The sequence below is a fragment of the Melanerpes formicivorus genome, unplaced genomic scaffold (genome assembly GCF_026170545.1).
Source record: "Melanerpes formicivorus ecotype bairdi unplaced genomic scaffold, bMelFor1.0.p_v2 SCAF_10, whole genome shotgun sequence".
Lineage (NCBI taxonomy): Eukaryota > Metazoa > Chordata > Aves > Piciformes > Picidae > Melanerpes > Melanerpes formicivorus.
This window is the reverse complement of record NW_027142362.1, coordinates 17895179-17919763: the sequence shown is the minus strand read 5'-3', so window position 1 is coordinate 17919763 and position 24585 is coordinate 17895179. Positions and strand designations below refer to the sequence as shown.

General features: G+C 38.1%; 1 protein-coding gene across 12 annotated transcripts in view; it reads left to right on the top strand.

The window, feature by feature from the left end:
• TRPM1 (transient receptor potential cation channel subfamily M member 1) overlaps positions 1–24585 on the top strand; it is a 100828-nt gene that overhangs the window by 62719 nt on the left and 13524 nt on the right. For 8 of the 12 annotated variants that reach the window (XM_068143995.1, XM_068143997.1, XM_068143996.1 and 5 more), the window contains 18 exons: positions 345–469; positions 1171–1342; positions 3799–3973; positions 6019–6142; positions 8035–8107; positions 9843–9943; positions 12069–12242; positions 13261–13395; positions 14314–14364; positions 15167–15202; positions 15885–16025; positions 17144–17173; positions 18787–19076; positions 19583–19811; positions 21274–21396; positions 21841–21972; positions 23250–23378; positions 24241–24492. In XM_068143995.1, the coding sequence (XP_068000096.1) occupies positions 345–469; positions 1171–1342; positions 3799–3973; positions 6019–6142; positions 8035–8107; positions 9843–9943; positions 12069–12242; positions 13261–13395; positions 14314–14364; positions 15167–15202; positions 15885–16025; positions 17144–17173; positions 18787–19076; positions 19583–19811; positions 21274–21396; positions 21841–21972; positions 23250–23378; positions 24241–24492 (2492 nt within the window). The remainder of the gene's footprint in view (positions 1–344; positions 470–1170; positions 1343–3798; positions 3974–6018; positions 6143–8034; positions 8108–9842; positions 9944–12068; positions 12243–13260; positions 13396–14313; positions 14365–15166; positions 15203–15884; positions 16026–17143; positions 17174–18786; positions 19077–19582; positions 19812–21273; positions 21397–21840; positions 21973–23249; positions 23379–24240; positions 24493–24585) is intronic. The other 4 variants (XM_068143999.1, XM_068143993.1, XM_068143994.1 and 1 more) reach the window with 1 other exon arrangement.

Below are 24585 nucleotides of genomic sequence, written 5' to 3'. Positions count from 1 at the left end.
TGATAATGTTATAGCCTTTAGCATACAGTGTTTAGCATTGTGTACAATGAGTAATGTAATTCCAGACCATGGTACAGATTACACTGCGGCAAGCTGTGTAACTGGGTAAGACTTCCAAAGACTTCATTAAATTCAAAAGTATATAAATAGGATTTACATGCAACTAGAACAAAATAAAAACATGGGTTCTTTGCATATTCTGTTACAAAGCAGAGATGGCAGTTTAGTAGTGAAAACAATCCAGAAGACCAGGTAGCTCTGTGAAAGGAATTAATGAAGAAAATTCTGTTGTTCAGTGATCTCTCAAAAGTGCCAAGAATGAATCAAATGAATTGTACCTATAGGTGTCATTCGTCACGTGGGAGATGCCTTGAAAGATCATTCTTCCAAATCCAGAGGACGAATATGTGCCATAGGAATTGCACCGTGGGGCATTGTAGAAAACAAGGAAGATCTGATAGGAAAAGATGTAAGTCTTTAAGGAAACTCCTACGTAATTAGCAATGTCAGCTATGTAACAAAACACACTATTCATCTTTTTGGAGTATTAGTATTTTCACTGTTTCTAAAGTCTGCCTAAGAGCTGAAATCAAACCATTTCTTGAGGAAACGTTGTTGTTCAAACGTATTTGTCAGATTGTCATACATGACCTGAAAGTAAATATGGAGCTATTAAGATTTGAATTGCTTTCAGTAATAGAGACCTTTCTGTAATGAGGGAGATTCAAGTCCTACATTCAGGGTTTCATGCTGAGAGTTCTATAAATCTTGTGAGGGCTTTTAGGTGTACAAGACTGGCATTTACTGTAGATGGGTACTCTGCAGTGGCATATTAATTACTAGGAGCTCCAAATGAGAATGTATTTTCTAATGCGGTAAGAGGATTGTATAACACAGTGTGTGATCAGGGAGAGTACATTAATGAGTTTAAGGGAACACACAGGAGAGTGCACAGATCTGAATGTCATCCTCCAGAGAAAACACTGCTGTGAAGAATTCACATTTTGAATGTAAAAGCAAGGTTCATCTCTAATTCTCCTGTATTTCTGGTTCTAAAGGTCTGGTTGAGTTCTTTCCTCCTAAGGCGTGGTCTTTCGTTGGGTGACATCAGGGATTTTCACATCTAGTTCTTAGTTCTAATCTAGCTGCATCTGTCCTTTTGACACACAGGTAACCCGGGTTTACCAAACAATGTCAAACCCTCTAAGTAAGCTCTCCGTGCTCAACAGTTCCCATACCCATTTCATTCTGGCAGACAATGGTACGCTAGGTAAATATGGAGCAGAAGTAAAGTTACGACGTCAGTTGGAAAAACACATTTCCCTCCAGAAAATTAACACACGTAAGTACTGTGGGCAAACTGTAAACATAACATCTTAAAGGAAGGGAGGCAAAAAGAGCTTGAAGGATTTCAAAGTATTGCAATTAAACGTGTTTTTCAGCTTTTTCTAGCAGGAATTTGATCAGGACTGTGTGACTCAATTAGATCACATGCTCTGTGATAAGTGGTGAAAGAGCTCATATCAAACAGCAGAGAAAACACGAAGTATGGAGTGCATAAAGGGAGGGAGAAAATTGGCAAATAATAGCAAGGAGAAGCTTTGAAGCAGTAAGAGTTTAAGGAAAGGGAAATTTTTTGCACTTCCAGGTGGAATATATGAGCATCGGTAAATAGTGCAGGGTGATTTTGTATAGTTTCTGTTTACAGGAATCATGTGCAACTCAGTGGTTTCTGGTTCCAAGTTCATGCTAACATATCATTTTCTCTTTTATATGAATTTGTTTCACTTTAAGTATCACATTCAACATTCTTTGATCTTCCAGATAAACTCACCTGTAAATTTGATTTTTAATTAAGCCATTACCAAGATAATTTCACATCAGTGCTTTCATATTTAGAATTTTGTGCAGTTTTAATGTCTGCCAGTTGCTGCCAGCTCTCTAAAACAGCTTTCTAGAATTGTTTTTGTAATTACTTAGAAATCTTTTAAAATAGCTATTTTCCTGAACATTTTTGTAGGGAAAAAATGTATCCTTTTAAAGGTTGAATAACTAAAACAGTTGAGTAGGTGCCCTTTTCCAGCAACTTAAAAAAACACAACACAACAACCTGATGAAAAGTGGTCAAGAAAAAGTTAGTAGTCCTCGATCCACACTTCAGTTAAGAGCTGCTGGAATGTAGATTCCAATTCTACTAGTTGCCTTTCTGACTTCTTATGAATACCACTGTAACCTGCGTAGGTGCATATAAACAAGTAAAACAAACATTCAGAATGAAAATGGCATTGAACTCAACAAAGTTTCTAGTATGGCTTAAGTGCTCTTATGGGTAAGGCAGAAAAATGAAGTAGAGTGCCAGGTAAAACTGAAAGGTGCAGTTACTGATCAGCCACAAGGTAATCTAAACATTCTGGAAAGTCCTTAAGTACTGCTTTTTGCCTACAGTAAGCTTGAGACTGAAGTCACCAAAATGATGCTCCTTGTCTTTGAGTATGGTGACAGTATCATGTGCTGTTAGCCACAGACAGTAGAGATAGCAAATGTTAGCTATGCTTTTTCATCTTTGTCTTCTGCAGAAGCACTGGGACATTGTAAAAGGGAGTGCAGGCTTGGAAGATAAGGAAGTCAGGGCTCAGAGGCAAGATACTGTGTATAATTTTTTCTTTATACCACTGGGACTGAGCCAGTGATTCTGGTTTAAACAGTGCTTGGTGATTTTTGTCATGAGAAGGGCAAAGCTGAGTGTGCATACAGGAATTGATTTCTGTGCAGGGCTGCAGTACACCTACTAGTAACAACACCTACTAGAAACAACATGTTTCTTTTTGACAAGTACAGGCACCTCTTCTGGAAATCTCAGCAGGAATCACAGGATTTCATGGATACACAGGCCGACCCATGCTCTGTGACTCCTCCTTATCAGATCTGGGGGTGTACTGACAGGAGGATGTCAGGAAGCTTCTGCTGTTACTGTGCATGGTGTTCCTGTTCTTCAGAGAGGAATGAAGGTTGAACATAGAAGCCCTTTCACGCATTCTCAGCTGTACAAAAAGTCCATCTTCTTTATAAAGTGCTGGTCGTTTTACAGATTAAGAACTGAATTCAAATGCTTGTAATAGTGTGATTAGGCAGACTTCAGGTAATGTTTTGTCCTTTGTTTCCCCAAGTATCTTGTGACCGAGGCTACTGAGACCGTGTGACCTGTGGGCTTCCCTTTGTCATCCTATGCCTGGAGATCACAGTGAGGCAGGGACAGCAAAGGGATGCTCAGCTGTCGTCTCTTCCATCGGCCAGCCATTTCAGCCTCATGATAAATAAATTGATTACATATTTTTTATCTTAGGAGAAGGCATAGGTATATGTCACCTTGCTGAAGACTTCCTGTAGGTAACTAATGAAGAATCAGATCATCAAAGACACAGTAGCTGACAGTTGTTCAACTAACAGTGAAGCTAATGAAGTAACAGGAGAATCATGTCAGCTGCTTTATCTGTATGCAGTGTCTGTCAAAAGAGATTACAAAACAGTTCACCAACACTGAGAGAATAAATGATCAGTATGAAGCTGATAAAAGCAAGGACACAGAGATATCTCACTCTTTTAATTTTGGGGCTATGAAGTGTCATACGTACATTTGTCCTGGTGCTGGCCATGAAATGGCCATCATTTTTCCTGACCATTTTCTGGTTTGAAGTAGTGCTGCAACACAGAAATTACATCCACTCATAATATCTCAACCTTTTAAACTAAGTTTCAATGACACTTCTTTTGTTTCTGTTGTTCTGGGTTCTTTTGCAGGTCTGGGACAAGGTGTTCCTGTAGTTGGGCTCATAGTGGAAGGGGGTCCCAATGTGATCTCCATCGTCTTAGAATGTCTGCGAGAAGAGCCCCCTCTCCCTGTTGTGATTTGTGATGGTAGTGGACGAGCATCAGATATTCTGTCATTTGCACACAAGTATTCAGAAGAAGGAGGGTAAGATTTTGAGATCTTCACCAAAATTTTATCTTGCTTGGGAGGACAATGTGTGACTACTTGCCTTGCTTTCAACGAAGTTTCATTAAAAAAATCTCGGGGACAAAACACTACTAGTAGAGGCATTCTGCTGTCAGTCAGCTTTTGTAGCCTGTTTTATCCAAGCCCTGATGTTAACGAGTAAAAATTGTTACCACTTCAAATGTGCTTGGTAATACATTGAAATGAGCTTGCTCTCAGTGCAGCATGCTTTCATACATATTCCATGAAAGTTTGCTGTACAATACTTGGTGCTGGATGAGGTGTTAGAGGCAAGGAACAAGTGATTCTCAAGAATCACTTTTTTTCTCAGGTCAACACTGAGGTTACTTAGTGCATATGTTTGCAAAATTTATACTGCCTGCCTCTAGTGTGTTTTGTGAAGGACCTTCATTCTCCAGGAGTGCCAGACAAGCTGAAAAATCATTTGGCTTTCTAACTTTATCTTGCTATTTTTCATATCTGTGATGGTGATTCAGTGCTGTGTTGCCTGATGCCATCAACAGAATGAAGGATGTGCTCCACAGCCTTCCTGTCCATTGGCCATATTAATTTGTAAAAGTCAGTCAGTCCTAATCCAAAATTTTCTGGAATCTGTTATTTTTGTGGTTGGTTGTCTGCCTCTCTGGTTGATAGAAATCATGGTTATTTTAAAGCAGATCTGCAGCCTGTACTAGCAGGCTCATCTGCTCTTCAGAATAAAAGATCTGCCGTGTTGAATACTCCGAGTGGAAGCAGAACATTGCAGTTTTAATTTAAAAATATTATTTCTCCCAAGCAAGTAACATACATTCACCATTATTGTTGTAAATATCATCATATCATCTTTCAGTAGCCAGATTCAGACGAAATCGTAGTATATTGTCTTGATTAGAGTATGGGACACCTGTCTTGCACTCAAGAAATAGCTTATTTCCTTGACTGAAGTTGGATCTTAGCCTAGACTAAATACTACTAGTTTGACAACTAGTGCTGTCAAACTGTGCAGGTGTTATTTGCTGAACTGGGAGAGCAGCTCTGATGATGGATTTTTCTTGACATTTATACAAAGTACATATTTAATCCTATTGACAATGTTTATAATTCAGTACCTTTCTTTTCCTTTCCATCATCCAAGCCTCCTCTTTTTTATTTTCTTCTTTTTGTTTTCTTTTTCACATTCATCCTTCCTATCCCTGTGACTTTCTCTCCCAGTGCATATGATGCAGTATCCAATTTTCCTCTCCAAAAATTATGAGATAAATGTGTTCATCTGGTAAAGCTGTAATGAGCATTTTTGTCAGCCCTGCTGTCTAAATAATCATTTTCTCACAGTGAGCATTGAATTTTACTGCACTTTGCAGGCTCAGCTCTCTCACTGCTTTGAATGCCTAATGGCAATGTTTGTCATCATCTGAAAACACATCTATTTGTTTAGGAAATAGTCTGCATTGAGAGGGTCAGACATTTCTGATCTTTCTAGAATGTTTTTGATCTCATTTCATTAATCAACTTTTGATTTGTTTGCTTCTCAGCTGGGTATTCTGAGTCTTCAGATATGCTAGCAGTTTAAATCCTCAGTTTAAGAGAATAACAGAGATAACCAAGGTGATACATCATAGCATGAAATACTTTTTTGGGTTTTTTTAGCTATATGCAAGGGGCCTTGCAACAGTTAAAACCAAAGGAAGGTATCCTGTGAGGTGTGCTGAAATTCTGCAGACTGAACTTCTTAACAAAATGAAATCTACACATATAATAGGAGTAAGAGCAACTTGCACTGTATTGCAGAGTAAAAGGATTACTTCAAGGTCCCTGCCAGTTTTTATATCAATGCTGAGGTACTGAGATGCATAGGAGTCAGTCTGGGTATGAATTTCCTGATAACTGTTAACTCTTCATGAACTCCTTAGCTGTACTGAATGCAAAGATGCTGTGTATTTTCATGCAAATGTTTCTCAAACAGCAGGGCTTGTGAATGTATATTAATGCTGGAAATGCCTTCTTTTATATATTTTTTTTTTCAGGATAATAAGTGAATCCCTTAGGGACCAGCTTCTAGTTACCATCCAGAAAACCTTCAACTACAACAGGAATCAAGCTCATCAACTATTTGTCATTCTTATGGAGTGCATGAAAAAAAAAGAACTTGTAAGTGTCCTAAAAGTAGTTCACAAAGGTAATTTCTGTGACCAAATTTTATAGAGTACTTTATGTGCCATTCTCCCACGGTTACAGTTTAACCTTTTCTGTTTTTTTTCTACATAGCTCCACAAATGTACACAATCATTCACTCATAAGCATAGGCTAAGATAGGGATTTTGTTTTCTGGAAAGCCTCTAAAACCAATAGATTCTGCTCCTGTATAAGCTGATAGAAATAATTTTTCATGGACTTCCCCAAAATCAGGATCACCTGCAGAAAGTAGAGGATAAATAATTAATTATCACAGTATCACTAAGGTTGGAAGAGACCTCGAGGATCATCGAGTCCAACCTGTCCCCACAGACCTCATGACTAGACCATGGCACCAAGTGCCACGTCCAATCTCCTCTTGAACACCTCCAGGGATGGTGACTCCACCACCTCCCTGGGCAGCCCATTCCAATGACGAACGACTCTCTCAGTGAAGAACTTTCTCCTCACCAATTAAAGGTTCCTAAGAGCAGTAAGCATTTGAGAGTGCATCAGTAAAATTTTGATCTTCTGATATAGTTACTTTTTAAACATCCTTTCATTCCAGTAAAATGGGCTAGCCAGTTCTTTCAAAAGAATTGCTAGATGAAGTGTTCTTAAAAATCCCAGCCCTGCTTGATCTTGGCTTTTTTGCAGGCCTGTTCTGTGTATTGTACAGCTCAGGTTCCTGCCTGTCTGCCATTTCTAGATAGAAACAAGAGAGAACTACCACAGCTTTCTCATCAGATTGTGTGTAGGGAATCAGACAACCAATTGGTATAGAATTCAAACACAAAATGTGTGGCAGTTTCATTCTTCATGTTGCTTAATTGTATCATTAAGAAAGTGACACCTGTAACAGGAACAGGAATTATTTGAATATGATGAAACTTTTCTTATGAGGCTGAGGAAAAAGCCCACAATTTTTTTCTAAGTTCTTAGAAAAACGATGCTTCTGTCTCCCTTAAAACTGTTTTCCTTTCACAGAGCCCCAACTTTCTGCCTTTGGTCAGCTTGGATACACACTCTAAACTCTAGTCTTCCCAGGTTTAACACTCTCTCTCCAATACATTATGTGAAACTTTTTTCTTAAAAATGTAAATTAGCAATAAACAGAATGTAGCATTTCTTACAGTTCTTGCTCTTTTCAGTAGGGAGTGTTCTTTTGATTTCTAAAAGTAATAATTTAGGGGGTGTTATGAAAGGCAATAAATCCTGCTCTGGTACTCCAAGAGGTATGATAGAAGCGGGAAAGAAAGTCTTTTCCCTGGAGTATTTGCTTGTTATTTATCATGGCAATACTGCATATAGTAGCCAGCAGTGTTTGCATTTCCAGTCTCAGATTTGGAGCAAGGAAAATGAATACAATACAATTTGCAGTTATCCAAATCTACATCAAATCTATTTTCTGACATGCTCCCTTCAGAATTGGTGCAGTGATTTAGTTTGAATATGATGTAGGTGCATTGTTGTGAAACAGGGGAGCAGCCCCTGTATGTTAGTTGTGCAAGTGCCATTGATTCAGGTAGCTAGCATTTCCCTTGCCAAGCTGGCATTTCCATTGCTACTGGTAGGCAATAGAACTGTCAGAAAACTCAGTTTGGCATGGCAGTTTTGTCAACACTTTTCAAAATTCATGGGTTTGGTGGAGAATTTTAGCTATTTTGTCATGTTTATGAATGCAAGGATATTTTAAGATAATTTTGTTGAAATAATTTGATTAAACGCTTTTGTGAAAATGACATTTGAAAGAAACACTATTGGACCTGTACTTTTGGAAATAACTCTTCAAAAATAATGAAACTTCACCATTCTGCTCTTTTTTCTGAGTTGTAATTCTGTCTGTTTGGTTTTATGCTGTCCTTTAGATTACTGTGTTTCGCATGGGATCTGAAGGGCAACAGGACATTGAGATGTCCATCTTAACTGCTCTCCTCAAAGGTAGGTTTTGTGAGCATTTATATAGTATGGACAAAGTGATCTCCAGAAGGCTGTCTTGTACACTACCTGAGGTTCTCTCCTGATGTTTAAGTGTTTGATTTGGTCACTTGGATTTTAACAAGTTACCTGAACAGCCTATATTGAAAGTTCTTGTGGCTTTCCTCACCTGAAAGCCTGGGATGGGAATGCTGCAAAAATTATACTTCTGATAGTTCAACGCATTATTTTTTTTACATTTTATCATAGAATAAGGGGGAGGGAGGAAATGTGGGAAGATTAAAAGAATATATGGATTTTTTTCCAGATATTAGTTTCCACTCTTTAAGCCTTTGAGCCTAAAAGAAAGCTGATGAGGGACTTTTTAGGGTGTCAAGTAGCAATAGGACTAAGGGGAATGGAGCAAAAGTAGAAGCGGATAGATTCAGATTGGATATTAGGAAAATGTTCTTCCATCATGAGGGTGGCAAGATATTGGAACAGGTTGCCCAAGGAGGTGGTAGAAGCCCCATCCCTGGAGGTTTTTAAGGCCAGGCTGGATGGGGCTCTGAGCAACCTGATCTAGTGTGAAGTGTTCCTGCCCATGGCAGGGGGGTTGGAACTGGACGATCTTTGAAGTCCCATCCAACCCTGACAATTTTGTGATTAGTTCCATGTTTATTTGCATAAACAACTGTTTTCTGCCTGCAGGTATGTAGTAGTTGATACTCAGTATGGGATCACTGAAGTCCCCAAAGAGAAGAAATAGAGAGGAATTACTACAATGGTATCTACAGCATCAGCCAGAGTAGCTGAAAGGAGGAGTCTTTTAGAACAGTGAAATGTCTGTCTTTAACATCAAAATACAAAGGTCAATGTGGGAGTTTTAAGGAAAAAAGGGAGAGAATCTGCTTAATCCTTCTGAAATTAAGATTATGGGGTTAAGTGGAAGATGCCATAAACTGATATGATTAATTGACTGCTTTATGGTAGAATTATTCAGATGGCAATGTGATGCAGAGTCAGAGTTACTGTTTCCTACTTCCTTGGACTAGGGACCTGGGGGTTCTAATTGACATGCAGCTGAATATCAGCCAGCAGTGTGCCCCAGTGGCCAAGAAAGCAAACGGCATCCTGGCTTCTATTAGAACTACTATGTCCATCAGGAGTAGGGAGGTGATTGTCCCTCTGTATGCAGCACTGGTGAGGCCACACCTTGAGTATCGTGTCCAGTTTTGGGCACCTCAATACAAGAGAGGTATCAAGGTGCTGGAGTGAGTGCAGAGGAGGGCAATGAAGCTAGTGAAGGGTCTGGAGAATAAATCTTATGAAGAGTGACTGAAGGAGCTGGGGATGTTTAGTCTCAAGAAGGAGAAACTACATCACTCTCTATAACTACTTCAAAGGATGTCGTAGAGAACTTGATACTCTTCTCATAGGTAATAAGCAATAGAACAAGAGGGAATGGCTTCAAACTACAACAGAGTAGGTTTAGACTGGACATAGGGAAATTTTTTTTACAGAAAAAGTAGTCAGACATTGGGATAGGATGCCCAGGGAGGTTTAAAGGTTGTTTAGATATGGTGCTTGGGAATGTAGTATAGGAGTAAACTTTGTAGAGTAGGGTCAATGTGTGGGTTTGATGATCCCAGGAGTCTTTTCCAACCTGAACGATTCTATGATTCTGTAAATTGCAGAAGGCTACCCAATCTTGTTTCATCAGGCATAAAATACTCAACATTTATGGGTTTCCCTTTAGGTACCAATGCATCTGCTCCAGACCAGCTCAGCTTGGCTTTGGCCTGGAATCGTGTAGACATTGCACGCAGCCAAATCTTTGTCTTTGGACACCACTGGCCAGTAAGACAGTTTTCCTAGTCACATTTTTTTGTTAACAATTTAAAATAAATGGTGGAATATTCACACCTTGTGTTTTGTTGGTGGGAGAAACAGTATTGAATTCTGGTTCGTGCTGAACTGATCTAGGTTATCCCATTAATTAAGACAGACATACTTGTTTTGAGATTTCCTTATACTGCCTTTTGCAAATATTTAGCAGTAATCTGTGAAAGGCAGAAAAACAATTTCATGGCAAGCAGAAAAGATAATCTTGTTTTGTGATTCCTTGTGGCATTTGTTAAAAAACCCCACATTTACTGGAAACAATCCATAGCTTTAGATACAGCTGGACAATAAGAGTTCTGGTCATCCCCAGTGAACTTTTGTGATGCACTAGGATTGCCAAGGTTTCTGACTGATTCTGTAATTGACATGTGCAAGCAGTTGGCAAGGTCCCAAACTACCTGTGAAAGTATGCAGCAAGGAATTTCAGAGCTGCTTAGGAGAATTGCGTTGCTCACTTTATTAACAGCTGTGAAAATCTCTGTTTGGATTAATGAAGCAAAATCCTGAGGAACAGAAGAAACCATTGAGAAAACAAGCCTCTGGCACGCAGAACTCTGCCAAATTAACTGAAAAGTAGATCTTCAGTAAACCTTTAGGTCCTGAAATTGGATTTTCTTTCTCAAATTATTGGAGCTTGATGGTGTGTTTGTTGAAGTCAGTGGTGAAACACTGCAGTGCCTTTGTTCATCTGTGTAACTAAACCCTGCCTATTAAGCCACTTGCAGTCTCACCGTTTTTTTGCTTTACTGTGTGAACCATCTGGTGTTGAATTACTGCAAATTGCCATGAAGGGACCAGCCTAAAAGAGGCAATAAGAATGAAGTGCAAGAATTTGTCTTTTTTGGTAATTGTCTTTCCTGAAACTCATAGGAGCACTATTCATGTGCACGCTGTACGTAATGGTGAGATTTATGTCATTTGGAAGCCTGTATAATTAAATTTAAACAAATGTTGCTGCAGATGCTGCTTTATCCCTTCTCTTAGAGTAATGAGATGTTTCCTATATTCAAGGCTCATTAAAGGATTTAATTATCCTACAGATTATGAAGTATTATTAATATACAGCATTTATTTGGATGGAGTGTTGTAAGCTCTGTATTATTGTGGTTAGATTCAGAGGTACCACCTAACAACTGAAGCCAGCTACTGCTTTGGCCTATTTCGTACTCATACTCTGGAACAGTTTGTGGAAGGAGTGTCAGCCAATTGCAATTCACTGTCATTGCAGGTTCGCAAGGACTGCTTTCAGATCAGCCTGTGTTACAAGTGGCCTGTTGCAGTTTTGTACAGTCTTATGAATGGGCTTGTGGTAGCTAGGCAGAAAAGACTTTTTAAAGACAAACAAAATGGCAGACAACAAGCTTTATTAATGGCTTGCTTCTGTAGTTTTCTGTGCAGGCCATGGATTGTTGTATCTCACTTTACATCTTCATGGAGGTTTTATAACCTAAGCATTAGCTGCAGCAAGTTAAACCTGGACATCACAGACAAGTAGTGTCAAGTTGTTTGCATGTGTACCTGCCTGTCTTGGGAAGATAGGTTGGAGAGGGGAAGGATGTTGCAAACAGTAAATGTGTCTGAAGAGGTATAAAGAGAAATACTGTCTGCAGAATATAAATGAACCAGTTCCTGGCATTCTTTCCTGTCCTTTCTGCCTGTGTAGTATGGATGCTACTTGACATCTTACAACAGTATTTTTAAGCTCTTTATGTCCAGCTCCTTACCCTGCTTGTTGCTATTTATTTTGACAACTGTTGCAGTCACCGAGAATAAAGAAACTGAAGTGTCACAAAACTAAATAGTGTCTCTTCCCCATCTTCTTGACACTGGTTTTATATTGTGAGAGAAACCCTTGCAGACTACCTGCTTCACTGCTTGGACTTTCAGGGTTATTGACAACATTAGATATAACAGCTTTAAAAAACATGTAATGTTGTGGTTATGGAAAAGGTCTTTATACTTAAGGAAATTATCATTTTTAGTTGACTTCATGTGAGAAGTGGTGATTGGGGAGTTTCTTTGGTTAGTTACTATATGGCCAATTAGATTTATAATACTTCTAACACATTATTAAATATAGCCTCTAGGAAGCCTTACAGCTCCTGATGGAACAGCTCCTGAGAAGGAAAAGAAATCTCCAGCACCTCAGACTAAAGGAGCCAGAGGGAAGGGAAAAGGGAAAAAAAAGGGAGGGAAAGGAAAGGAAGAGCCAGAAGAAGAAACAGACCCAAGAAAGCTTGAACTCCTGAACTGGGTGAGATGAAAGTATTTGCACTAAAATTGTTAAATTTTTTTTTTTCCTTTGGGGTAACAAAGAAGGACCATACATGTTTTCATTCTGTAGAATGCTTGTTTGCACATTCTCACAAGATCAGCAGTAGATTCTGTGAGGATGCTGCAATTGTTGTGACAGCAGTTCCCTGTCTTATCCCATGAGCACCACATGCAGCCATACCACAATGGTTCAAGTCAGTGCTTATCTGCTGCATCTTCTTCCCTGCATGTCAGAAGAAAATAACACCAATGAACATCTTCATCCTTCCATGTACATGTTATTTATCCAGTGAAGGCAGTTTAAACATCTCCATTTCTAAGTGCTTTGATTGATTAGATTGTTCTGTTTTCTAGATTAAAATTCTTGTGTTAAGACAACTGCTGCTAGAGTGGTTCTCCTGTCTCCTACTGAGGGATTCTAACCTGTAGACCATAGTAAGAGATCAGTTAGACTTCCTGACCAACATTTTCCAAAGTCAAAACTAAGCTGGAGAAGGAAGAATTGCTTCTTCCCAAATGATTTGAGTCTCTCTGCATTAGATGTGGGTTATTTTTCCTCTGAGGCAGCAGTTTGAGTGGAGGATATATATGCAAGTTATCAGGATAAAGTATGTCAATCTCTTCTTAAATTTATAAAGTGTGTTTTTCCTAAGTTTTAACTTTTTCCTATCAGGTTGAGCAGGTAAATCTCTTTTTTCACATAATGTGTCAAGCAGGGTATGCCTGATTTAGTTAAAATTACTAAGCAAAATGATTGAAGGATATAGTTATACTGCTAAGGAGTTCTTCCACTGCTCTCATCTTGCCCAAAACCTTGTTGGAAAACTCCATCTGGTATTGACTTGCACATAAGTAAAATCAATTTTTCTAAATTAATTTCCACTTACAGGTTAATCAACATATTTGGGAACTTGAGCATATCCTAAGTAACGAATGGTTGTTGGACAACCAAGGTTTCTGTGCTCATGCAGTCTCAAATTCTCCATTTTACAATCCAGGTGAATTCGTTGGAACAGGCTATGCTGGATGCACTGGTTCTGGATCGAGTGGACTTTGTGAAACTACTCATTGAGAATGGCGTGAACATGCACCACTTCCTCACGATTCCTCGCCTGGAAGAGCTTTATAATACTGTGAGTGAGCAGAAATATTAAAGTGCGCTCTAATTGCTTTGCTACGGTATTTGCCAGTGGTGTCCTTTTTCTTCTTCTTCTGAGATATGCTGGTTTTCCTAAAATCCCTGAGCCCTGACAATACACAGATATTGGATAGTGGTGAGAGGAGCCTTTGCTACTTCTTATAGTGCCCTATTGTTTCCCTGAATGTACACATTCCTATTTAATAAGGCTGCTGAAGCTTTTACAAACAATTGCAGTTTATTATGTAAGTATAGTGATGTATTTGAACTACATGTTCAGAACACATAAAGAACTAATGGAGATAGTAAAAAATTAATACCAGACAGTACTGGTCATTAAAATGTCAATTACTTTTCCTGTATGTATACTTGTAATATTATTGAAATAAGCATGTGAATGTGGCAAAGTACTTACACAGCAACTTTTGTTCTTAGCACATTGCAGAAATCAGTATCGTTTTTTTCCTTGTGGCCCAGCAAAGCAAAATGTGTTTCTCAAAATCCTACATCATCATGTCTTTTAATTCAAATTCTCTTCAGCCCACAATAGGAATGTAACTATTTCTAGACCGTTTTTCTTCACATCATTTCAGTGGTAGTCCAGGGCAGCGTTCATAGAACACTGAACCTCCAGTCCCTTTCTGGCTCCTGCAGCAAGTACAAGTGTAGACAATACCACAAACTGCTGTGACCTAAATCACCATGTAAAGGATTATAAGGAAGCTACTATGCAGCTATTGGTAGAAATGTGCTTTTCATTGTAGTCCAAATCCTTCTTTTCACCTCTGCAAGACTGTGGTGAGACAGGTTTGCCTAAAGTTCTGCTTACATACCAGTTCATTAATTACATTTGTGTTTGCAAAAAACCTGAAGAATTGAAGCTCTAATGGACTGTGAATGATTTTTGTTTCAGAGACTGGGTCCACCAAATACACTGCATTTGCTAGTCAGAGATGTGAAAAAGGTAAGTTTAACTAAAAGCACCATTACCTTGGTGTGATTGCATTAACCATGTGAGTCAACAGTCAACATTTGAAACTAGATGGTAGCTGTTAAGAAAAGGAGATTAAATAACTTCTTGTGACAAGCAGTAATGTCAGTCTAAATTGGGCTCTACTGCACTATGAGTAATTTCAAAACTAAGGAGAAGAAAGTTAAACTTCTAGTAGTGTAATATATCATTTGAGATTTAGGTTGATACTGTTTCTTCTCTCCCAACTGGTTCTTCTCTCCCAAGAAGCTCCCAATACAGCATTACAAAGGATCAGTGGAGGAAAGGCCTGCTATGTTAAGCAAAACCCTGAATTTGTTCCCTTTTGTTTGTTTCCTTGTGTGCCTTTTAGTTACCTTTTTCTTGTCACTCCTACTTTTACCTGGGAAAAAACTGTTCTGTTTCTCAGTGGTCTAAGTCCTAAGCTTGTTATTCATTTGTCTCCATTACATGTTCGTTTGTTCATTTTACATGCATAGGGTCATTGTAAGATTTATTGTTGTATTTGCCCCTTTTGAGGTTTTGTTCAGCCAAATTCAGCTACATGAAATGGCCTTTATTCCTTTTTGGCAAGGAAAACTTGGATTTATTCCTGGGAAATTCAGATGTGGAAATCACACAGTACTGTGCTAATGTATAATTCATTATCGATCTGCTTCATAGTTTAACATTTTTCTCATTCATTGTTTGTCTTTTTGAGTGTTACTAATGCTCTTCTGCATTCTGCTTTCTGTCTGTCTCCTTTTCATTGCATTATCATGGCTCACTCGTTCAGCGGCAGTCTCGGGGATTTGGTTGGGTTAACATGGAGGTGATGCATTTGCTTAGAACACAGTAGTTTCATCATAGCAACTGTTCAGTTGTGCTGTAGAATCAGTTCTTGTAGGATGTAGCTTGAACAATGAAACACAATTTTCAGCTTGTGATTCTATCAGTCAATAGCGCTATCCAGGTTTTAAGTGTAACAGTGACAATCATAGTCTGCCTTTTTCTCTGACTCTGGGCTGTGTATTAATCTAAATCATGTTCTGCATTGTAGTCTTAAGTCTGCAGGTAATATTATAATAAAAAAGTTTTCATAAAATGTAAAGTATGCCTGATATTCACCATAAAATTAAGTCAGGCTTTTATACTGGATTAATGATAATCAGTACAAAGTTATTTAATTTCATTATTATAACCTGTTCAAACAACTTGGGCTTGTATGGACTCTGATATATTGTACAAGTAAATCAAATGAAAAATTTGTCCACAATTGTTAAGTACTGCCAACAACAAACCAAAGAAAATCTGGTCTCAAAAATTTGTCATTATGTAAATCAGTTATCATTAATTTAGTACTAATATTCAGAGACTGAAACCAGTGGCTTTACAGAATAGTTGTATGCCAATTTAAACATGGCATAGTATAGCTAGACAGGCAATTTAATGTTTGTTATGTTTTCATATCCCAAGTCCTTATTTTCTATTTATTTAATTTTCTTTTTTGATAGGGAAATCTTCCACCAGATTATCATATCAGCCTAATAGATATTGGTCTTGTACTTGAATATCTCATGGGTGGAGCTTATCGCTGCAATTATACTCGGAAAAGTTTTCGTACTCTTTATAATAATTTATTTGGACCAAAGAGGGTAAGGATGAGTTCAATCTGGATGTGGCCATGCTGATGGTAAAAAATAAGCAACACTTTGTTCTTTTGTCTTTGTGAAACACTACATGTTAAATTCTAAAGAAATGCCATAGGACAGAAGTTTAAACTCTAATAATGTAGTTATATAAGGAAAAATTTTGTCAGAGGATGGAAGGACCCAGAAGGTGGTAAACACATTGATCTGGAGGTGAATTTCCTTCTATTTCAGTAGTTTGCAATCCAAGCATTTCTAAATCCGGTTTTTGCATATATGCCTATTCTTACTTGTAGTAGTCAAACCAGTCAAGTAATCATAACCAACATTAGCCTTAACTTGGGTATGACAGAGTTTAATCTGAATACAGAAGAGCAATGAACCTGTTACAGTAAGTCCTGTAAAGAACTGCTCAGAGCATAAATCTTACCCAATGGAAACTGCAATCTCAGTAAAACACTTCACAGTCATGTACCAATACTGGGTGGGGGAAAGTATGGCACTTGCTTTGTTAAAAGGTCTGTTCTCAGCAAATGGAATAGTTTTGTTTGTTAGCTTATTTGTTTGGTTCAGCTTTGGAGGTCAAATGAAGCTTCCTACTCTAATTATAGAAAGCCCCACACTAGGAAATTAGAGCTACATATGGTCACAAGGTCACTTGAAGCCCAAATATTCTGTAGCAAACATAATAGTACATATATAGTGTACCACTATTTGATGGAATGAAAAAATAAACCTTTTACATAAAATGTAAATAGAACAGAGGTATTTTTAAAATGGGAAGTTGTGAGAGATTTTAATGTTTATTACAATTTTTACAGTTTCCTATGGGTATCTTCACCCTGCAGGTATTTAGAAGCACCTTTTTGAGCTTTTGTGACCATGTGGTGATTTTAATTCTCACATCAGTATGATTCATACGACTCTTCTATCTGAATCAAAATCTTTCACCTGAGTACAGGATGGAAAGTTAAAAGGGAGATTCATTAATTGTTCCATTATTGATATGATTATTTAGAAGATGCTGTGCATTTGTAATGAAAATGTGGTTTTCCTTGGTATTTGTTGATCTTTGAATTTTCCCTCCCATCTAACTGATTTTCTTTTCTGTTTTTAATATTTAGCCAAAAGCTCTTAAACTACTAGGAATGGAGGTAAGTTGGATTTACTGTAAAATACTGTTTTTTTCATAGCAGTTCTTGGTACAATTCCACTCTTGCTCTTAGCTTTTTCACCATGTCTGGTGAAAAAGGATTTTCCATTTTGCATCCAGCCTATGAAATACTTGTGATTTATTTATTTTTTTTATCAGTAGGGTCTTGAAAGCTGCTTAAAGCTTTTTTTTTATGTGGCACAAATTAAAGTGTTGTCTTCACTTGACAGTAGGTGCAGCCCATTCTCTTCTTCAAAGAGAAAGATGAAAAGAAAAATAAACATTTCTTTTGCTGAAGTGTTCAGTAAATCCAAGTATTTGGATTATTTTAATTTCCCCTGTTAGCAGCTCTAAAACAGGATGTTTAGAATCCTTAGCTATTTGTCTGTGTTAGCAAAGGGGTTTTTTTTATTTGGTATTCCTAGTGTGAGGAGGACCTAATATTTGTCCTCCATTTGAGATTTTCTGTCCTGTGCTTCAGAGATACTCAACACATTCTTCATTGTATGGAAATAATGACTCCTAAATTTTCCATAAGAGAGAGAGGTCACTACTTTCAGTTCTTAAACTGCTGGAAAAAAAATGCATACTCAATTGTTGAGCTGAAGAGTCATCTTTGGAAACATGGGATGTGAGCCTAAACCCTGAATTTGGATTTGAGTTTGTATTTTGTCATAACGTAGTGAGCATGCTTGAACAGGAACAGTTCTTGTAGAATGGTAATTGCTTTTACTTGTAATCTGCTTCTGAGAGTGGAATCAAGGTCTGCAATGATGATGAGCTCTGTCTACACCTATATATGCAGTGTTCTTCCTACATTATTTAAGCCCTAATTTTCCCCATCATGGCTTTTCTCCCTTCAGGATCCTGCTTCATGGTCAGTACTTACCTTCAGTTACTTCCATGTTGGTTCCTGTAGTAATGGCCTATCCTCCCTATCCCTTTAAGAAACGGGATACTTATACCTTTCGTTTGCACTTCATACATAAGAGAAGATTGCTTTTTCAAAGGTGAAGACTCCTTTTAGTACCTTCCTGTTGTTAAGGACGCTTCTGCCTGGCTTTTCCATTTGCATGTTACTACACTCTCCACCTGCATATCAGTCTGAAAACTGCTTTGATAGCTTTAAGATATGCAGTGCTCTTCTTCAGGGATAGACGCAGAAATACTAAATTAGAAATTACAGTGGAATGTGTTCATAGTGAATTCAGGTTTCTTAAAGCTTCTTTAATGCTGCAGAGGAATTAATTAAATATTAATTAATTGCAAACCAACTTGTGCAATTACAGATACAGTCGAGATCGACTTACAATGCAGCGTAAGGTGATGCCTCCAAAACAACAGAGTTCTACTGTATTCTACTGTACTTACCCAAGATGGGTGACTTGTAACTAAGTGTGCAAGAAACAGTTCTCTGAATAAAACATCAAGCTGTGTGTGCTAACCCAGTGCATGCTCACCTGTTCTTCAATGTTTGATCACTATTGCAATGCATTGTTGCAGACAGCAAAACATATTACAATTTTATTAATATGCCCTCCCAGTAATTGCACTGTGCGTGGTGCATTGTTAGCTAGGCTGTTAAATAGCTATGGGAAATTTTCTTCTTCCCAGGATGATGAGCCTCCCACCAAAGGGAAGAAGAAGAAAAAGAAAAAGGAGGAAGAGATTGATATTGATGTGGATGACCCAGAAGTCAGCCGCTTCCAGTACCCCTTTCATGAACTGATGATATGGGCTGTGCTGATGAAACGGCAAAAGATGGCACTCTTCCTTTGGCAGCGAGGGGAGGAAACCATGGCCAAGGCGCTAGTAGCCTGCAAACTGTACAAATCTATGGCCCATGAGTCTTCTGAGAGTGAGCTGGTGGACGACATCTCTCAGGATCTGGACAACAACTCAAAGTTAGTAGATGCAGAGCAGGCTTTATGTTGACTTGATATAAGGGATTGTCTGACCCACTGAGAAGCTTTACTTGTAGTAAAGTACAATTGATTTCTAGAGTGTAGAGAAGCAGATTTATCAACAGTAATCTGAAGCTGAAGGCAACTCTAGCAAGGAGAAAACTTGCTTTTTCTTCTAACAGAAAATATTCTTCAGCTTCTCTTGCTGTAAAAATAGCTAGTTTTATTTCACAAAGTCGTGTTCAGAATTTACTCAAATAAGTTAAGGGAAATCTGATTATATAGCCAACCTGGCTTTAAGATATTATCGATCTAATTCTCTCTGCTCACTAACAATGTGTTTGGAACTATTGTATACTGTCCCTTATCAAGCCTTAGACTAAGTTGTTCTTGCCACTGTATGTGTGTGGAAAAACATAACACCCTGTGAATGGAATTAAAACCACAGATATGAGCAAACACTGATTTCTAAATCAAACTTGTTGAATTTACCTTGCATTTTCCAGAGATTTTGGCCAGCTGGCTGTCGAACTTTTGGACCAGTCCTATAAACATGATGAGCAGATTGCCATGAAACTGCTAACCTATGAACTGAAAAACTGGAGTAATTCTACCTGCCTGAAATTGGCTGTGGCAGCTAAACATAGGGACTTCATTGCTCACACATGCAGCCAGATGCTCTTAACAGATATGTGGATGGGGCGGCTACGCATGCGGAAAAATCCAGGCCTTAAGGTATTTCTGTTCTACAGCTGTTTTCAAAGAAATAGTTTGTTGCATGTAACGCTGAATTATGCATAGTGTAGAAGAAATCAGTTTGCCAATTATAGATGTTTTAAGAACATCTATATGTTTTATGTAGATGAACATCTATGTTTTAAGGCTAAATTGTTGGTTTCCAAATTTAGGATATCTAAGGAACATTACCTCATGACAAAGGAAAATAGAATCCATAATAGGCTTTGTATGATTGGAACCTGAGAATGAAGTTGTGGCCTTCAGTGAATGATGAGATCTGTTCACTGAAAACACACACCTTTGATTAAAGTTGGAAACAAGCAAAAGGATCTCCCTCCATTAGGGCTCCACACAATAGGAATTGAGAGAAAATGAACCAGATGTGGACTTGTGCTTCTTAACGTTGCTTAATATTGTACCAGAAGACACAGAGTTGAGACTAAGTGTTGAAAAGAGTGAAATCTGTGCAATCAGATATGAGCAAAATCACTATATGATTTTTATTTCCCTCTTCTGTTATTTAATGGTATAGTCTCTTTAACTTATCTTTATATTTTTCAACTGTTGAATTTTGTCAAAAACTAGTTATGTGGAGAAACTCGCACAGAAAAGAAACGTGACTTGGGCAACGTTAAGTAAGCAGAGCAGTGTTTGCTTCTGTGTGTTTTCATGTCATACAGTTCTTTGTTAGTTACATTTTTGCTGTCTACCCAAATGGAGGCCCACTGTGAAGGTGCCACCTTCAGTCTCACATCCTTAAATCCCCCATTACTGACAAAGTGCTGTGCTGATCTTCTCGGGCCATACTCCCAGGCTTGCTGATGTAGACATTGCACTGTCATTCTCAATTTATTTCTGCTTTCCCATATTTCCTTCTTAAAACCTGTTTAAAATCTTCAGGCAAATGTCTGGCTGTTCAGAGTGCATCATGGTGGTTTCTAAATGTGTTTAATCAATCCGCTAATGTCCTAGTTTCATTCTCTGATTTGCTTCTTTTCTGTACGGTGGCAACTCATGCTTGTGTTTCTGTTTCTCAGCAATTTCACACAGTAAGAGAGGTCTCCCAGTGCTATCTGCAAAGCTTCTTTTACATTTCACAAGTTTTGTAAATATTAAAGCTAATTCTATTAAGTATTCAAGTAACTATAAACTCCAGTAACAAACCCGAAGCCCTCTTCCAGCTGTCACTGTGTCCATTCCATGGAGTTTCTCTGCACAGCTCTAGTTCTGGAGCAGTGTCTTAACTGCACTGTATTTGTGGAGATAGAAATGGTCCAGGGTGTCATCTTTCCATACAAGATATTATTGCAAGTACTACATATTCATTTTTGTAGGTTTAAGGATAGCAGAGTATCTTGAATACTATACAAAAGAAAATATTGGTTATGGTATTTGTCTTGTTGCAAAATTTCTTAATGAAAACAATACCATCTGAGTTGGATTCTTTCTTGGTTTACAGGTTATAATGGGGATTCTCTTCCCTCCCACCATCCTTTTCCTAGAGTTTCGGAGTTATGATGATTATTCTTACCAGACATCAAGAGAAAATGAGGAAGGCAGAGAAAAGGAAGAGGAAAATGCGGTCAGTAATGGAGATTATTAAGAAATTCTAATATCTCAAGAGTGTTGAGCTTCATAGCTTTTCTAATCATGATGTAGGGCACTCAGGTTAAAATTTTAACTGCTTCTGTGTGAAGAGTTTGGGAGTGTATAGGCTGGATTCTCAGGGGATGTAAATAGAATAGGATTCACTAGGTTGGAAAAGACCTTCAAGATCATTGAGTCCAACCTATCACCCAACACTATCTAATCAACTAAACCGTGGCACCAAGCACCCCATCCAGTCTCTTCTTAAACACCTCCAATCTATGTAGTTGCACAGATTTATGGAATTTGTATTTTTAAGAAGAGATCTGTTGCTCAGAGGAAGCAGTATGTAGTTAACAGTTGGCTGGGGCTGTATCTGAGGAAAAGATACTATTTTTACTGTTGTTTATTGATGAAACTGACAACTTTGCTATTCCAGGATGCAAATGCAGATACAGGCTCCCGAAAAGGAGATGAAGAGAATGGGAAAAAAAAACAAAAGAGCCTCCCAATTGGAACAAAGATCTATGAATTCTATAATGCACCTATTGTTAAATTTTGGTTCTACACAGTAAGTCACAATGATTAGACTGATAGTGATTTTTTTTTTTCCTCACAACTGTAAAAACAATTGCTAAATAACAACTAAATAAATCACTGATTTACATGGAATCTGGTGAGTAAAGAACTCCCTTTATTCAGGGAAAAATGCGTAGACAGTGAAACAGAATGAATAGCTGAAGCTTACGCTGTCAGCCTCTGAAACTCCTACATACTTCTAAGAAAGCCCTGTTTGGCTATTCATATGCCAAACTCAATGCCAGCTCCACAGTCCAGTCACTCAATCCAGATTCTCTTGTGTTGTAAAGGCTCTGGCTCCTCTTCTGCATTGAAATATACTTCAGGGCCCAAGAAATAATACCATAACATCAGTGCTTGCTATTTGCTCTGTTCAAAGTTAGGCTCAGATGAGTGCAGCCTAGAGAGAAGCACAGATTCCAGTCTGATACAACTTAATTGGCACTTCTTTTTAAACAATTAAAACCAATTAAAATATTTAATTTAGACAAGCACCTAATTTTCTCTGTAGTGCCTCAACAATTACCTGGTGCTAAACTTCATTTTAATAAAAATAATTATTCATAGTACTGCTCCTGCAGTCTGTGTGTGCCCTGTAAAAAAGGATACAGGTTTATTTCTCATTGATAGTTAGGACCTTCAATAGCTAGTATGTCATAATGTTTTGTAGAGTTTTAGATCCAGCACATCAAAATCACAGAACACTATTCTGATCCCTTTTTGCTGCACATATTAATAATTTAAAAGCAAGATTCCTATTTGATTTTTTAAAAAAGTATTCAACATTGTTTCATGGTGCAAAGAAATTACATTTTCATAGATGAAAAAAGCTCCAGGCACAGAGGACCAAATTTAGAGTGGTTTGGAATTGTTGTTTTGCTTCTTTCAACAAATGAGATAATTCAGCTGTCTGGATCATGTGTTCCACAGCATCTGTTATTCCTTCAATTGCTGGAGGACCATGACCTCTGCCAGCATGTATGACAGCTATAGGAAGGGCATTTGAAGCAAGCTGCTTCCTTTGGAGAAGAAAATCTTCTTTCACTTGTGAAAGTAAAGGTCTTCAACTGCTGAATTTACTGTGAGGCATGGACACATTAACATCACCAGTTTGATGTTTACACTAGTAATTACAGTGACATCTCTGTTGACTTCTAGCATAAGTCCAGAATGTCCCAGTGGAAACTAATGGAGACTGATTTTGTTGTGTGTGTGCAAGAGGCCTGGGATCCATCACCTGATGCCCATAAAGGATTTTATTTTTTGTAGATATCATACCTCGGCTACTTGATGCTATTTAATTATATCATCTTGGTGCGGATGGAACGATGGCCATCAGTCCAGGAGTGGATTGTCATCTCTTACATTGTGACACTGGCTTTAGAGAAAATAAGAGAGGTAAAATCTGATCATATCAACATTTCCTAATTTTTAAAAGGAAGCTTGCTTTTAGAGGTAATAATGATGTAGACTTGTGCAGAGGGCTGAGAAGCCGTATTTGGAAACAAATATGGATGCCAAGTCAGTAGTCCAGATCTCCTGGTTTAGATATTACTGATTAAAACCTACAACAAAAATATGCTAATGAAGCCCAAATAGAAACAAAGATGAAAATAGAGCCCAGAGAAGACCAAGAAAATGACCAGAGGATTGGAACACCTCTGCTATGAAGAAGGGCTTAGACAGTTGAGGTTGTTCAACCTGGAGAAGGCTCCAGCAAGACCTTATTGCAGCCTTTCAACACTTAAAGGGGGCTTAGAAGAAAGACAGAGAGTTTTTACCTACGCCTATAGTGAGAGGACAAGGGGCAACCATTTTAAACTGAAAGAAGGTAGGTTTCAATGGGACATAAGGAAGAAAGTTTTTGATGAGGGTAGTGAGGCATTGAAACAGCTTGCTCAGAAAAATTGTAGACACTTTGTCCCTGGAATTGTTCAAGGTCAAGCAGGGCTTTGAGCTCAAACTGGGCTTTGAGCAACCTCATTGTGTGAAAGATGCCTCTGTGTGTAGCAGGGTGGTTGGAACTAGATGATGTTTCTAGGTCCCTTCCAATACAAGCCTTTCTATGATTCTATGAAAAAGAAATTTTGCCTGCCAGTAACTAAAAATATGCTGTTTGAGAAAAATTTTGCTGGCAGCTCAGTGAATGTGACAAGATTGGCCTCTTTTCTTGGACCACTGTTTCAAAAAAGTACCTTGGAGATTTTCCTAATGAATTCTTTGTTGTTGTTGTTGTTGTTTGGTTTTGTTTTTATTTCAGATTCTGATGTCAGAGCCTGGCAAGCTGAGCCAAAAAGTGAAAGTTTGGCTCCAAGAATACTGGAATATTACTGACCTGGTGGCTATCTCAGTATTTATTATAGGAGCAATTCTTCGCCTACAGAGCCAGCCTTACATGGGTTATGGAAGAGTGATTTACTGTGTAGATATCATTTTCTGGTACATCAGAGTATTAGATATCTTTGGTGTGAACAAATATCTGGGACCTTACGTCATGATGATTGGAAAGATGGTTAGTGCTTAAATTGCTATAAATTTTCTATTTCAGAACTTCATGGGAACTAAATTCAGTCCTGGTTTTTAAAGGAGGTTTTTCGCCTGAGCT